Source organism: Salvelinus sp. IW2-2015, linkage group LG11, assembly GCF_002910315.2.
Source record: "Salvelinus sp. IW2-2015 linkage group LG11, ASM291031v2, whole genome shotgun sequence".
Classification (NCBI taxonomy): Eukaryota; Metazoa; Chordata; class Actinopteri; order Salmoniformes; family Salmonidae; genus Salvelinus; species Salvelinus sp. IW2-2015.
Window position 1 is genome coordinate 46,290,517 of NC_036851.1, and position 17,841 is coordinate 46,308,357.

A 17,841-nucleotide genomic window follows, 5' to 3' on the forward strand; every position below is an offset into this window, starting at 1 on the left:
TGCCTTTGAACGGGGTATGGTAGTAGGTGCCAGATTGGATTGCATTGGATTCAAAGCATTGGATTCAACATGGGCCAGCATCCCTGTGGAATGCTTTTGACAACTTGTAGAGTCCATGTTAGGTAGGTGTTCCTAAATGKTTTGTACACTCAGTATATATCAGTCTTTAAATGCATTGATAATACTTTTCAGGTCTTATTTTGCCAAATGTCAAATAACAATTGACTGTGTAAATGACTATTTAGGGAATAATGTGAAAAATATTGCCAGCCTGCCACTATATCTCTTCCGTCAGCTCTAGATCTTAATGAGTTTTACATGATAAGTATACAGTGATATAGAGAACAATATGGAAAGTAGTTGTAAGAGAAACCACTGGCATGGTAAATCTGGTAATATATGTAATATAAGACGAGTTTGTCCCAATATTATTTTATGTCCTATATATCTAATTGTGTGTGTGTGTGTGTGTGTGTGTTTGTTTCTAGGAGAAAGGGGAGGTGAGAGCACAAATACTCTTCAGCAATGTGTGTGTCACGATCGTCATAACTTGGAAGAGATGACCAAGGCGCAGCGTGATAGAAATACATCTTCTTTTATTAGGAAGACGAAAAACGAACACTATACAAACTACTACAAAAACAACAAACGATCGTGAAGCTATAACAAACAATAAGTGCAGACACTGGCAACTTACACATAGACAATTACCCACAACAGCCCAATGCCTATGGCTGCCTTAAATATGGCTCCCAATCAGAGACAAATGAATGACAGCTGTCTCTGATTGAGAACCATTCAGGCAACCATAGACATACCTAGAAGCCTACACTCAACACAAACCCATACACTCTAACAAAAACCCCCTAGACACTACAACCACCCAAGACAAGACAAAAACACAAACATCCCCCCTGTCACACCCTGACCTAACCAAAATATTACAGAAAATAAAGATAACTAAGGCCAGGGCGTGACAGTGTGTGTGTGTGTTTATGCAGTGCCTCCAGCATATGTGAGGACCCGGTGTCCTTCAGATCCTGTTAGAGAGACCAGAGAACACAGGCTCTTATATCAAACCCCCGAGGACACAGCACCAGCCATACCCCCGAGGACAGCACCAGCTTAACCACCGAGGACACAGCACCAGCTTAACCCCCGAGGACACAGCACCAGCWTAATGTAGCTCTCTCTCATTTTACCTCTCCTACTCCTGACATCCCACCACAACAGTCCCTCGAGCCAAAAACTGCTGTTTTTTACACAACTGTAGAGGCTGATAAAAATTTGATTCTCCACAGCTTTTCAGTGAGAAAATATATCTGATATGTAAAACCCTATAATGTATCAGAGCGCACCACACTAAACATCGGAAAATGTGCTCAATTACATATTTTATGAAATCCCTATTAGTGTACAGTGAGTTCAACGACCAGATACAATGCTATTTTACAATAAACAAATTGACAACAGACTTTCAGTGCTCTTATAGGGAAGGACATTCAACGAGCACTTTAACAAATTACTGACAATTGGCTAAGAGAAATTGATARTAAAAGACCGTGGGGCTGTTGTTAGACTTCAGTGCGGCTTTTGACATTATCGACCATAGTCTGCTGCTGGAAAAACKTATGTGTTATGGCTTTAGACCCCCTGCGTTATTGTGGATAARGAGTTACCTGTCTATCAGAACACAGAGGGTGTTCTTTAATGGAAGCCTCTCCGACATAATCCAGGTAGAATCAGGAATTCCCCAGGGCAGCTGTTTAGGCCCCTTACTTTTTTCAATCTTTACTAACGAAATGCCACTCACTGGCTTTGAGTAAAGCCAGTCTGTCTATGTATGTGGTGACTCAAGACTATACACTTCAGCTACTACAGCGACTGAAATGACTGCAACACTTAACAAAGAGCTGCAGTTAGTTTCAGAATGGGTGGCAAGGAATAAGTTAGTCCTAAATAGTTCCAAAATTAAAAGCATTGTTTTTGGGACAAATCATTCACTAAACCCTAAACCTCAACTAAATATTGTAATGAATGTGGAAATTGAGCAATTTGAGGTGACTAAACTGATTGGAGTAACCATGGATTGTAAACTGTCATGGTCAAAACATATTGRTACAACAGTAGCTAAGATGGGGAGTAGTCTGTCCATAATAAAGTGCTGCTCTGCCTTCTTAACAACACTTTCAACAAGGCAGGTCCTACWGGCCCTAGTTCTCACACCTGGACTACTGTTCAGTAGTGTGGTCAGGTRCCACAAAGAGGGACTGAGGAAAATTAGAATTGCCTCAGAACAGGGCAGCACGGCTGACCCTTAAAAGTACACGGGATGCTAACATTAATGATATGCATGTCAATCTCTCATGTCTCAAACTGGAAGAGAGATTGACTTCATCATTACTTGTTTTTGTAAGAAATGTTGACAAGCTCAATGTACCGAGCTGTCTGTTTAAAGGACTAGCAYACAGCTCGGACACCCATGCATACCCCACAAGACATGCCACCAGAAATCTCTTCACAATCCCCAAGTCCAGAACAGACTACATAGAGAYACATGGAACTCTATTCCACATCAGGTAGCTGATGCAAGCAGTAAAATCWGATTKWAAAAAACAGTAAAAATACACAGCGGGGACTGTGACAAGACACGCAAAGGTACAGACACACACGCTAGCACATASATTGTAATATTGTTGTATTATACATTTTGAATTATAGRTATGTATTTGTTTAGTAATGTTATATTATGTACTCTTTTATCTTTTGTTTTATATGTAATGTAAGTGCCTTAATGTGTTTGGAACCCAGGAAGAGCTTGGCAGCAGCTAATGGGGATCCCGAATAAATTCAAWTGAGTGTTCAGTGCCCTCTTGTGGTTCAGCTCTGCAAGTACATGGTTGCATTCTATTCCAGTCAGTTGCATATCTTCAGGTCTTTATTATTTAACTAGGCAAGTCAGTTAARAACAAATTCTTATTTTCAATGACAGCCTACCGGGGAACAGTGTGTTAACTGCCTTGTTCAGGGGCAGAACAACAGATGTGTACCTTGTCAGCTCGGGATTTGATCTTGCAACCTTTCGGTTACTAGTCCAACGCTCTAAACAGTAGGCCACCCTGACCCCCGTCTTTCTCATGCATCTTACCTAATTCTGGGTTGTGGTGAAACTCACCTTCATGAGATTAATTTGGAACAACTTGTGTTCTGTGAAAAAACATGTATTTCCTTCCCTGCAACATGAAAATGAAGTCTGATTAGTTATAGACTGAACCAGTCACTGTATTCAGCCATTCTACACTCCCAACCACATTGATTGAATCAATGAAAACATAGTCTAAAACACATCTAAACCTTATGAGAAACAAAGTTTATTATACAGTTTCCGTATGTTCATGGATATGAGTGTTACTACAAGGACTATGCTACATAATAAGTCAAATGTATATTCATGGCATACTGCGGTTCAAAACATGCCGGCAAGCAGTTTCCAAAAGATGGASTTCTTCAGTAAAGACACATAAAACAATCATGGCTGAAACCATAGAGATGTAAACATAGCCAACATTTTCATAACAGCTTTGGAAGGCTTACAGCATGTCACAAACTCCATGTGACTGTGAAATGAATACAATAAGCTAAACAAAGCCAAGCGTATAGTGAGTAGGCTAAAATTGATATGCTGTAAACAAGAGGTACGATAAGTGCCAAGAGTGGGGGGAAAAGTAAGGAGTGCAGGGATTGCAACATGCAAGTGCCGTGAAATATTGTTCTGTCTGTAGTTCTCTGTACTCCTCTACAAACTTTGTCTTTCTAATTTACAAACGTTGTCTTTATAATACATTTCTGTTTTGCTCCAAATAGCTTACCTACCTTTACGCATGCTGTGAGCTAACAGTGATGAGTATAGCTTGAGTGAGACATTCAAAAATACATTCACGAGCACATTTTGTGAGATCTGCACCGTTCAAATGTGGCCTGTAACAAAGGCTGGAACACCCCTCCCCCATAAAAGACATCCAAGGCATTTGAGAAGTATGTCACAAGCATTTATGATATTTTAGCTGAGATGATAGTTGTTGAAAATTCTTATTCTTCCCTGCAGTAAATTGTGTTGCTAGTTGAACCTCGTAAATATCATTGTTTCGGGTCTTCTGAGTCTTTTCATTCAGTATGACAGGAGTACAGATAACGTCACTAGGACATTAACAAGGCAGTTCCTGAAAAGCTMATTTCACTCATTCATACTCCTTGTTAATGTTAATTTGAGCTCATGCATCACTGCATTTAAAAGTGTTTGAAGGTTGCTATCTATTTGAGGATTAATTTAATAATTTTGTGGGGGAATAATTTAACAATATATATATATATATGTTTATCCCTGGATGAACCTATTTTATCCAGTTGCAGACTGTATCTTTCAATCATTGTGCAMAATACCAAGTGTGAATGAAATGAATGTATTCCTCTAGTAGTTCATACGTGTGTACCTTTACCCTCAATATTTGTCTAGATATCCTGATTGGCACTGGACGAAAATGGAGGGAAAACACCAGCAAGAATATTGGTAGAGCGAAGGGATGTTTTTGACAGAACGAATGTACAACGTTACACATACACTACCGGTCAAAAGTTTTAGAACACCTATTCATTCAAGGGTTTTTCTTTATTTTGACTATTTTCTACATTGTAGAATAACAGTGAAGATATCAGAACTATGAAATAACACATATGGAATCATGTAATAACCAAAACAGTGTTAAACAAATCCAAATATATTTTACTTTTTATATTCTTCAAATTAGCCACCCTTTGCCTTGATGACAGCTTTGCACACTCTTGGCATTCTCTCAACCAGCTTCATGAGGTAGTCACCTGGAATGCATTTCAATTAACAGGTGTGCCTTCTTAAAAGTAAATATGTGGAATTTCTGTCTTAATGCGTTATAGCCAATCAGTTGTGTTGTGACAAGGTGGGGTTGGTATACAGAAGATAGCCCTATTTGATAAAAGACCAAGTCCATATTATGGCAAGAACAGCTCAAATAAGCAAAGAGAAATGTCCATCATTACTTTAAAGACATGAAGGTCAGTCAATATGGAACATTTCAAGAACTTTGAACGTTTCTTTAAGTGCAGTCGCAAAAACCATCAAGTGCTATGATGAAACAGGCTCTCATGAGGACTGCCACAGGAATGGAAGAGTTACCTCTGCTGCAGAGGATAAGTTCATTCAAATTACCAGCCTCAGAAAATGCAGGCCAAATAAAGAGTTCAAGTAACAGACACATCTCAACATCAACTGTTCAGAGGAGACTGYRTGAATCAGGTCTTCATGGTCGAATTGCTGCAAAGATACCACTACTAAAGAACACCAATAAGAAGAAGATACTTGCTTGGGCCAAGAAACACAAGCAATGGACATTAGACCGATGGAAATGTGTCCTTTGGCCTGGAGTCCAAATTGGAGATTTTTGATTCCAATCGCTGTGTCTTTGTGAGATGCGGTGTGGGTGAACGGATGATCTCCGCATGCGTGGTTCCCACCGTGAAGCATGGAGGAGGAGGAGTGATCGTGTGGGGGTGCTTTGCTGGTGACACTGTCTGTGATTTATTTAGAATTCAAGGCACACTTAACCAGCATGGCTACCACAGCATCCTACAGTGATACGCCATCCCATCTGGTGGGACTATAATTWGTTTTTCAACAGGACAATGACTCAACACACCTCCAGGCTGTGTAAGGGCTATTTTACCAAGAAGGAGAGTAATGGRGTGCTGCATCAGATGACCTGGCCTCCACAATCACCCGACCTCAACCCAATTGAGATGGTTTGGGATGAGTTGGACCGCAGAGTGAAGGAAAAGCTGGCAACAAGTGCTCAGCATATGTGGGAACTCCTTCAAGACTGTTGGAAAAGCATTCCAGGTGAAGCTGGTTGAGAKAATGCCAACAGTGTGCAAAGCTGTCATCAAGGCAAAGGGTGGCTATTTGAAGAATCTCAAATATKAAATATATTTTGATTTGTTTAACACTTTTTTGGTTACTACATGATTGCATATGTGTTATTTCATAGATGTTATGTCTTAACTATTATTATACAATGTAGAAAATAGTMAAAATAAAGAAAAACCCTTGAATGAGTAGGTGTTCTAAAACTTTTGACTGGTAGTGTACRTTCGTACATGATTTTTCCTTTGAAAATACAACAATGGAACATTACACAATGAATCCATTTTAAACATAATTACCCAAATTATTGCAGCATTAATGGACCAAAGGCCTTTTCAAATGATAACACAGTTTGTTGAATGTCCCCATGTTGGCTTACATGAAATATCATGTCAAAGTGTGTTCAGCAGTGAGAAAGAAGCCTGTCCTGTGCAACATTGGGAAGGAAGCCTGTCCTGTGTCCTGTGTTCAGCAGTGGGAAGCCTGTCCTGTGTTCAGCAGTGGGAACCTGTCCTTTGTTCAGCAGTGGGAAGCCTGTCTTGTGTTCAGCAGTGTGAATGAAGCCTCTCCTGTGTTCATTCAGTGGTGAAGCCTGTTCCTCTATTCAGTGGGAAGCTCTGTTCTGTTATTCAGCAGTGTGAAGCCTGTCCTGTGTGGAGCAGTGTGAAGCCTGTCCTGTGTTCAGCAGTGTGAAGCCTGTCCTGTGTGAAGCAGTGTGAGCCTGTCCTGTGTTCAGCAGTTGACCTTCCTGTGTTCAGCAGTGTGACGCCTGTCCTGTGTTCAGCAGTGTGACGTCTGTCCTGTGTTCAGCAGTGTGACGTCTGTCCTGTGTTCAGCAGTGTGACTCTGTCCTGTGTAGCAGTGTGACGTCTGTCTGTGTGAGCAGTGTGACGTCTGTCCTGTGTGAGCAGTGTGACGTCTGTCCTGTGTTCAGCAGTGTTGACGTTGTCCTTGTTCAGCAGTTGTGACGTCTGTCCTTGTTTCAGCATTGGGAAGTGAGGTAGGCCTGCCTGAATATTTTGTTAAAATTGTTATAATCTTGAAATTATATTTTATACCAACAAAATATCAAACCTTCCATCTAACTGTAGCTGTTGTAATTTTACATTAGTGAAGCATGTTAATGTTTCCAGTTGAGTGTTATGTCATTGATCTAGCTGTTAAGTGTTAGTGCATTTGAATAATTGATTCTTAAAAACACTTTTTTTAGCAAAAATTATTAAATAAAAAAAAATCAAGACAGCTGCAAGGCATTTGTGCCCAAGTTGCATATATAATTCTTACAGGAAAWTAATAAATAAATACACACATCTAAATGATTTGATATATACAAATCAATAAAATACATCTTTACAGATCATATACAGACTAAACCAAATGTACCTCTACCTATAGAAAGCATCTTTGTGGATATCACAAATGCAATATTGTGGGTAGTTGGTATTGAATAGAATATGTACAATATCTTTAGTAAGTAGTGTGATGTAAATACCATCAGTGTTTTTGTACAACAACCACAACAGAATAGTGCCCATAGAACTGGTTATCACGTCCCTTTATCCCATAGTGCTTATGGACACGAGCCATAATGTTGAGAATATTACATTCCTTTGAAATATATGTGTTTAGCTGATCAACCATAATGCAAAACATGTCCTCTGTTGTCCACTGTAAATAATAAGTCATTTGGGATAGAAATACAATACATTACATTTTAGATGCAATTGGGAATCTCTTATGCCACGTATCAAAAACAAAGAGATACAGCAAAAGAACATGAATGTCAGAGTTTAGATCAAATTCAAGTATATTTTATATAATTATTCTTTTTTTTGTAATTTAGGAGACACTCTTATCTAGAGCAATACGTTGGTTCGTATTGATGCCCTGTGGGAATCGAACCCACAACCCTGGCATTGCAAGTGCTGTGCTCTACCAGCTGAGCCACACGGGACCTGTATCTTCTGTGTGATAACTTTTTAACCATCTCAATCATAATATAGAAGGTTGGCAATTAATCTGCATTCCATTCCAGGGTCAGATATTKTTTTTAAATCACTGGCAAACTTAACCTTGATGAGTGTGTGAATACATGAGAACAAATGTGTGTACTCTAAGTCAAGTTGCTGCAAACCTTCCGAGTATGAAAAACTACAGGCTCTTTCTCAGTAAAAACTGCTGGAGTGTGGTCTGATAAACCCTTTTTCTCACTCTACGTTGTAGTCATTTAAGAGGAGCTGGGTGACTCTGTCCTCACATGTACCATTGGTGGTAGCAGCGGCCTCACACCCAGCATATCAGACTCTTAGCTCTGAACTCCAAGGCAGAGTCACCATGGCCCCATTTATATGAGGTTCCAGTTTTGGCCTACTTGGATCCTGACCACCCTCGGTCCCCGTAAGCGCCTTCCCCGGTGGCCGAGTTGGGTGAGGGGGCGCAGAGGTCGGAGTCAGTGTCGGACTCACCTTCTGCGATGTAGGGCCTTACCTTGGCGCAGCGGGCTACGCCACTGAAATAGCTGTTGTTCAGGAAGTCCAGATTCTCCTTGGACTGGGAGATGCTGAAGCCACTGAAGGAGCGCTCCAGCTCCTCGTGGTCCACTGAGGGGATAGAGATGGACGTGTCGCTGTCTGGCTTGCCCTCTCTATCCCCTTCGCCACTGCCTCCACCTCCTCCTCCTCCACCACCTCCTCCTCCACCACCGCTGTTGCGGTGGGATCCCCGATTGCTCCCATTGTGGCCTCCAGAGGAGCGCTCGTGGGCCGGCGGAGGAGGGATACGGACCAAGGAGTGATCACCTACAGGAGAGGGTAAGTTGCCTTGGCTCGGCTGGTGGAACTCGCTGACGTTGTGCTGCTGCCAGGAGGTGGAGGGTGGGCAGTGGACCCCCGGGCCGGAACAGGATGGCGGTGGGTCAAAGTTCTTCTGTCCGATAGAGCTGTTGGATCGGATGATCTTGGTGATGGAGCCACTCTTCTCCATGTGGTCCACAGGGCTGTGGTAAGGCGGTGCTGGTTCGGGCTCCTTGGACCCAAAGTAGGCGTCCGTCTCCGACTGGGAGATGCCCATGCGCTGGATGTAGATGTTCACCAAGAAGTCCAGCTTCCTTTCCATTGACATGACCTGCTCAGAAGGGAAGACACCATGGTGTGATGGACAGTTGGAAAGCCCAAGTGAAACAAAGGTATACAATGAATACTGCCATCACCAGATAACAGTATACCTTACCTGTTTCTCCATTTTCCCTAGGCGCCCCATCATGCTTGTGTCCTCTTCAACCCCACTGTCAGTGGTTCCTTTGGGACGGTCTTTATCTGTGATTGGAGTACCTCGACCAACAATCTGGTCAACTCTACCGATTCAAAACACAAACAGGTAACGTCCGTCTAGTATCAAGCCAATAGAGTTGAAGCAAACCTACTTGAAATTGACACCTTATATCACCTTAAAAATGTATACCACAACAAAACAAAGCACTTACAGTACTATATTCTACTCTAAAAAAATCTCTGACCTTCAACTCAGGTCCACGGTATAACAAGTGGAAGTGTATAACCTGACAATATCTGATCCTACTGCAAGAGGTAGAGGACTGCAGGTGTTGAGAGGAGAGTGCCACACACTTGGGTACAGCTCTCGCCTTCCTAGCGCTGAGCACAGTGGGRGTCAGACAGGCTCATGCATGGGATGGCATGGCATAACATGTATTACAGTGTGTTCAGACAACGGAGAGATGGAGAGGAGGAGGAGAGGACCGGTGGAGGAGGAGATGGAGGAGGTAAGGAGAATGTAGGAAGGAGGGAGGGGAGGAGAGGCGAGGAGGAGGAGCGAGGAGAGAGGAGGAGGTTGAGGAGGAAGGAGGAGGAGGAGAGGAGAAGATGGAGGAGAGGAGGAAGAGGAGGAGGAGAGGAGGGGGGGGGGGGAGGGAGGGAGGAAGGAGGGGGGGAGGAGGGAGGAGAGAGGAGGAGGAGGAGGGGACCTAGAGTGGCCTTGAGGATGCAGGGTTAGTTTTTTTATCTCAGCTACTCATCAGTGCCATTCATGGGCTCTTGAACCCCAGCAAGAACAATACAGAAACACGTTATTCAAGTTGAGAGGTTATAACAAGGTCTTAAAACCCTGGAATTTCCTACAGTGGTGGGTTGCCAATATATGTTCTGCTTCATAACATTGTTAAGCCAGTTGTCAAAGTGTAAGGCAAGTTGTCATGACATGGGTTCTATGACTGCTATGACAAAGGTTCTGTTGGTATATTGAAAGGTTCTGTAGGCATTATGAGAGGTGATGTAAGCATTATGAGAGGTTCTGCAGGCATTATGAGAGGTTTTTGTTGGCATTATGAAAGGTTCTGTTGGCATTATGAATGGTTCTGTTGGCATTATTAAAAGTTCTGTAGGCATTATGAAAGGTTCTGTAGGCATTATGAATGGTTCTGTAGGCATTATGAAAGGTTCTGTAGGCATTATGAAAGGTTCTGTAGGCATTATGAAAGGTTCTGTAGGCATTATGAAAGCTTTGAGTAAAGTGTTAATCAAATGTGTACACTAAAACGGGAGGTTGATTCAAGTAAAGTGTCACTGAAAAAATAGCTTGGACATATTGGATCAGCTATACTTATTGCCCTGAAGCACCATGAACCTTCTACACTAGATTTAACTCTGACTGAGGCCTACTTATACASATGTAGGATCTTCATTTGATCACCCTGTTGCAGGATAACTTTTCTGCAMTGCAGGATATTTAAAACTTGTATAGTTTTGAKGTTTAAAAAKGCTTCTGAAGTTTGTAATTTCCACTTGAAATGTCAGACTTGATTTTCCCTTAGGAAAAATGTATCAACCCCGACAAAAATGTCTAACTATAATCCACATAATAATTCACATTTCCTGTTGSTGTAGAATTATTTTCCTGCTGTAGCAAAGTCTCAAATKAAGATCCTACATCTGTAAGAGGGTTAGCAATGAACTACCATTTTAAACGTCTGAATAAGAGAGAAAAATCCTCAGTATAAAAATATTATTCACAGAACTGCTTCATAGTCAGGTAAAACATGCTCACCAATTTCCCAACCATCCCAGGCAGCCAAGACTAGAAACTATGCAAACTTCTGAAATGGACCTTGTGCATCGTGTGGCATGCTTCAATACGCCTCATGCCAACATGCATCCAAAACCAGAGAACATACTATACTGTTCATAGTCGCCTCATAGGTCATAAGCAGTAGCTGTATCTTATTATTTGTATGTATAAGCTCGTCATTGTCAATGTATTGCAGGCGATTCAGCTCAACACTTTTTTTGTTCGGCTACTTGACTTGACTACTTACCTACAGTATATGAGCTTCTCCTATGTCCTACGGGAGCATTTACCATATTCTTAACTATTGGATAAACCAAGTTATTCTTCTTTAACTTTTATTCTACTTTTATTCATTCTCTGGTAAAATAATTGCAGTATAGTGCAAGAAAAATGAGAAGAAACAAAATTGCACGTGTTATACTGTATGTGTATACAATGTATACACTATGTATTCAGCCGATTAGCACTCAAAGAGACAATATGAGTCAATGAGTTTCAGTAGTTATTTACTGAGAATAACTCMTTAATTGCTGCTTGCAGTAAGATATTTGCCATTTTGATAAAGTCACTGCGTCACACCTCTTTATAGACACAGCTAGTCACATGCTGTCACATACAGTAGGCCGAGCCAAAAAAAGGTTCCGCTGCTTGTCAACAGAATGGATAAGGAACTCAGGAGAATCTCTTGATGAGAGAGAGGCAGTCTGGTGAGGGCTAACCTAGGAGAGTATTTGGGTGACTCTTTGGGTCCATCAGATGAATACTTCTTATGSCGTGGAGTTGAGGGTCCATGGGGACCAACAATCATATCTATCCTGGCAAAGTGAATAGAGAAGACACATCCACAATGCAGGATGAAGGYGCAACACGGACCAGTCCGACAAGCGCACATGAAATGAACGAAACCAAAACAACAGAACSAGGAGACAAAAGACAAGGAAAAATATGTATTTTCCAAAACACATTTTCCAAAGGGATGTTTTTTCATTTGGTAAAATAATCRCAGACTATAGCTGTATGATATGACAGTGAAGCCATCATTTTAAAAAATAGTGAGGAGATTTTGATATGAACATTTTTCTGTTATAAGTAGGAATATATTTACATACATGTGGAACCCTAACCACTAGCACTGCCTTTGCTACTTTATTGAGGAWGAATGTAYGCACTATGACTGAGATATGTGGTTGTCTCACCTAGCTATCTGTAAGTCACTCTGGATAAGAGCGTCTGCTAAATGACTACAATGTAAACAATGTAAATGTTGTGGGATRCGTATAGACTCGGAATTCAGATTCAATGAACTCTGACCTTTTGGACGAACAAACCTCACCATGACTCTTAATTTGCAATGGCTGGTTGCACTGGGTAAGTACAAACCTCACAGAAAATTCCCTTGGTCATGGCTCCCAGAGTTGTGTCTTTAGAAGTTGGACACTTTATGGTGAACCTCTTAACATCATACAATGACTTCAGAATATGCCCCTTTGCAAGGAGCAGSTCAGGCCAAATGTTGATTGGCTTGATAAGAGTTGTATTAACATTCATACAGACTCACACTGCTGGAGAGTTATAAAGAAGCAGACTACGTCAACGTTTCAGAAAAGGTCACTGATTGTCACTGATTCACTGAATTCGCTATCCTCTCTTGTCATTGTTGGGGTACAGTAGCCTACGCCGGGATGTTGGTGGGACTCGGGAATATCATGAATTGTCAATCATCCTCTGATTCCTGGTGAAAGGTGTTGCTGACAACATGCACCACAGAGAACAGACATCCAAGGAGAGAAAGACATCACTACATATCAACAGACATGCACTAGAAGAGAACAGACATAACTACATATAAATACTATCACTAGAGAACAGACATAACTCAACATACTGAACAGAACATGCCACTACATATAACATAGACTAACAACATATAAACAGACATACTACAATAACAGACACCACTACATATAACGAGACATGCATAGAGAGAACAGACTCACTAGAGCGATCAGACATCACTAGAGGAGAACAGACATCACACCAATATAACAGACATGCACTAGAGAGAACAATACAGCACTAAGAGAGAACAGACATCACTAGAGAGAACAACATCACTACATATACACAGACATCAACTACATATAACAGAGCATCACTAAGAGAGAACAGACATCAAACTACATATAACAGACATCACTAGAGAGAACAGACAATCACAGAGAGAACAGACAAAATCACACATATAACCAGACATCACTAGAGAGAACGCAGAATCACTACATAATAGACGAGACATGCAGTACTATAGACAGACATCACTAGAGAGAACAGACATCACTATATATATAACAGACATCACTACGAGAGACCAACATCACTAGAGAGAACAGACATCACTACATATAACAGACATCAACTACAATATAACAGACATCACTAGAGAGAACAGAAATCAACTACATATAACAGACACACTAGAGAGAACAGACATCAACTACATATAACAGACATCCAATAGAAACAGACATCACATTATGACGAGAACAGACATTACTAGAGAGAACAGACATCACTAGAGAGAACACGACATCATACATATAGACAGACAATCACTAACATTATAACAGAATCACTACATATAACAGACATCATTAGAGAGAAACAGACATCACTAGAGAAAGACATCACTACATATACAAGACATCACTAGAGGAGAACAGACATCACTACATATAACAGACATCACTACATATAACAGACATCACTAGAGAGACAGACATCACTACAGTATAACAGGACATCATAGAGAGAACAGACACCAAGAGAGAACAGACATAACTAAGAGAACAGACATAACTAGAAAGAACATACATCACTACATATAACAGACATCACTACATAACTAGACATCACTAGAGAGAACAGACATCACTACATATAACAGACATCCTAGAGAGAACATACATCACGAGCGAGAACAGACATCACTAGAGAGAACATACATCACCACATATAACAACATCACTAATATAACACGACATCACTAGAGAGAACAGACATCACTAATATAACGAGACATCACTAGAGAAGAACAGACATCACTGAAGAGAACAGACATCACTACATATAACAGACATCACTACATATAACGAACTCACAGAGAAGAACAGAAATCACTACATATACAGACGATCACAGAGAGAACAGACATCACTACATATAACAGACATCACTAGAGAGAACAGACACTCACTAGAGAGAACAGACATACTAGAGAGAACAGACATCACAGAGAGAACAGACATCACTACATATAACAGACATCACTACATAATAACAGATATCACTACATATAACAGACATCATTAGAGAAAGACATCACTAGAGAACAGACATCACTACATATAACAGACATCACTAGAGAGAACAGACATCACTACATATAACCAGACATCACTACATAGAACAGACATCACTAGAGAGATCAGACATCACTACAATATAACAGACATCACTAGAGAGAACAGACTACCACTAGAGAGAACACGACATAACGAATAGAGAACAGACATAGACTAGAGAACAGACATCACTAGAGAGAAAGCAGACATCACTAGAGAGAACAAGACATAACTACATATAACAGACATCATAACATATAAGCAGACATCACTAGAGAGAACAGACATCACTAAGAGAGATCAGACATCACTAGAGAAGAACAGACATCACTAGAGAGACAGACATCACTAGAGAGAACAGACATCACTAGAGAGAACAGACCATCACTACATATAACAGACATCACTAGATATAACAGACATCACTACATATACAGACATCATACATATAACAGACATCCACTACATATAACAGAACATCACTACATATAACAGACATCACTAGAGAGATCAGACATCACTAAGAGAACAGACATCACTACATATAACAGACATCACTACATATAACAGACATCACTACCATATAACAGACATCACTAGAGAGATCAGACATCACTACATATAACAGGACATCACTACATATAACAGACATAACTACATATAACAGACATCACTAGAAGGATCAGACATCACTAGCAGAGAACAGACATCACAGAGAGAACAGACATCACTAGAGAGAGATCAGACATACTAGAGAGAACAGACATCACTAGAGAGAACATGACAATCACTAAAGAGAACAGACATCACTAATATAACAAGACATCACTACAGAGAACAGACATCACTAGAGAGAACAGACATCACTACATATAACAGACATCACTACAGAGAACAGAACATGCACTAGACGAGAACAGACATCACTAGAGAGAACAGACATCACTAGAGAGAACAGACATCCACCTATAACAGACATCACTAAGAGAGAAGAGACATCACCTACATAATACAGACATCACTACATATAAACAGACATCACTAGAGAGAACAGACATCACTACATCATAACAACATCACTAATATAACAGACATCATACATATAACAGACATCACTACAATTAACAGATATCACTAGAAAGAGAACAGACATTCACTACATATAACAGACATCACTAGAGAGAACAGACGATCACTAGAGAGAACAGACACCACTACATAAAACAGACATCACTGAGAGAACAGAACATCACTACATATAAACAGATATCACTAAATAACAGACATCACTAGAGAGAACAGACATCACTAGAGAACAGACATCACTATATATAACAGACATCACTAGAGAGAAGACATCACTACAGAGAACAGACATCACTAGAGAGAACAGACATCACAACATATAACAGATATCACTACAGAGAACAGACATCACTAGAGAGAACAGACATCACTACATATAACAGACATCACTACAGAGAACAGACATCACTAGAGAGAACAGACATCACTAGAGAGAACAGACATCACTAGAGAGAAACAGACATCACTAGAGAGAACAACATCACTAGAGAGAACAGACATCACTAAAACACATCACTACACATACAACTCATACATATAACAGACATCACTAGAGAGAACAGACATCACTAGAGAGAACAGACATCACTAGAGAGACAGACATCACTAGAGAGAACAGATATTACTACATATAACAGACATCACTAGAGAGAAACAGACATCACTAAGAGAGAACAGACATCACTACATATAACAGACATCACTAGAGAGAACAGACATCACTACATAAACAGACATCACTACAGAGAAAGACATAACTACATATAACAGACATCATTAGAGAGAACAGACATCACTAGAGAGAACAGACATCACTAGAGAAAAAAGACATCACTACATTTACAGACAGCACTACAAACATAACAGACATCACTACATATAACAGACATCACTCAGAAACAGAACATCACAAGAGAGATCAGACATCACCACAGAGAACAGACATCACCACAGAGAACAGACATCACTACAGAGATCAGACATCACTAGAGAGATCAGACATCACTAGAGAGATCAGACATCACTCGAGAGATCAGACATCACCAACGAGAACAGACATCAATTACATATAACAGACATCACTAGAGAACAGACATCATTAGAGAACAGACATCACTAGAGAAACATCATAGAGAGCAGGACATCACTAGAGAGAACAGACATCCACTAGAGAGAACAGACATCACAAAAGAGAAACAGACATCACTAAGAGAACAGACATCAGCTACAGAGAACAGACATCACTAAAGAAGAACAGACATCACATACATATAACACAACTCAAGAACACATCACAGAGAGAACAGACATCACTAATATAACAGACATCACTACAGAGAAAGAGACACACTAGAGAACAGACATCACTAGAGAGAACAGACATCACTAGAGAGAACAGACATCACTACATATAAAGACATCACTAGAGAGAAGAGACATCACTACATATAACAGACATCACTACAAAACAGACATCACTAAGAGAGAACAGACATACAATCAGATCATCACTAATAACAGACATCACTACATATAACAGACATCACTACATCAACAGATATACTAGAGAGAACAGACATCACTACATATAAAACATCACTAGAGAGAACAGACATCACTAGAGAGAACAGACATCACTACATATAACAGACATCACTAGAGAGAACAGACATCACTACATATAACAGATATCACTACATATAACAGACATCACTAGAGAGAACAGACATACTAGAGAACAGACATCACTATATATAACAGACATCACTAGAAGAGAACAGACATCACTACAGAGAACAGACATCACTAGAGAGAACAGACATCACTACATATAACAGATGATCACTACAAGAGAAAGAGCACACTAGAGAGAACAGACATAACTACATATAACAGACATCACTACAGAGAACAGAGACATCACTAGAGAGAACAGACATCACTAGAGGAGAACAGACATCACTAGAGAGAACAGACATCACTAGAGAGAAACAGACATCACTAGAGAGAACAACATCACTAGAGAGAACAGACATCACTCCACATAACAGACATCACTACATATAACAACATACTAGAAGAACAGCATCACTAGAGAGAACAGACATCACTAGAGAGAACAGACATCACTAGAAGAGAGAACAGTATATACTACATATAACAGACATACTAGAAGAACAGACAATCACTAGAGAGAACAGACATCACTACATATAACAGACATCACTAGAGAGAACAGACATCACTACATATAACAGACATCACTACAGAGAACAGACATAACTACATATAACAGACATCATTAGAGAGAAAGACAGACTA

At 40.2% G+C, this 17,841-nt stretch overlaps 1 protein-coding gene across 1 annotated transcript in view; it reads right to left on the reverse strand.

Annotated features, from left to right (window-relative positions):
• Positions 1-579: 579 nt before the first annotated feature.
• The window catches only part of LOC111970492 (potassium voltage-gated channel subfamily KQT member 2-like), a 69,939-nt gene continuing 52,677 nt past the window's right edge, over positions 580-17,841 (reverse strand). Inside the window, exons 16-18 of the mRNA XM_070445777.1 lie at positions 11,752-11,847; positions 9,182-9,305; positions 580-9,076 (exon numbers count right to left, since the gene is read on the reverse strand). Coding sequence (XP_070301878.1) covers positions 8,321-9,076; positions 9,182-9,305; positions 11,752-11,847 — 976 coding nt within the window. The 3' untranslated portion in view covers positions 580-8,320. The remainder of the gene's footprint in view (positions 9,077-9,181; positions 9,306-11,751; positions 11,848-17,841) is intronic.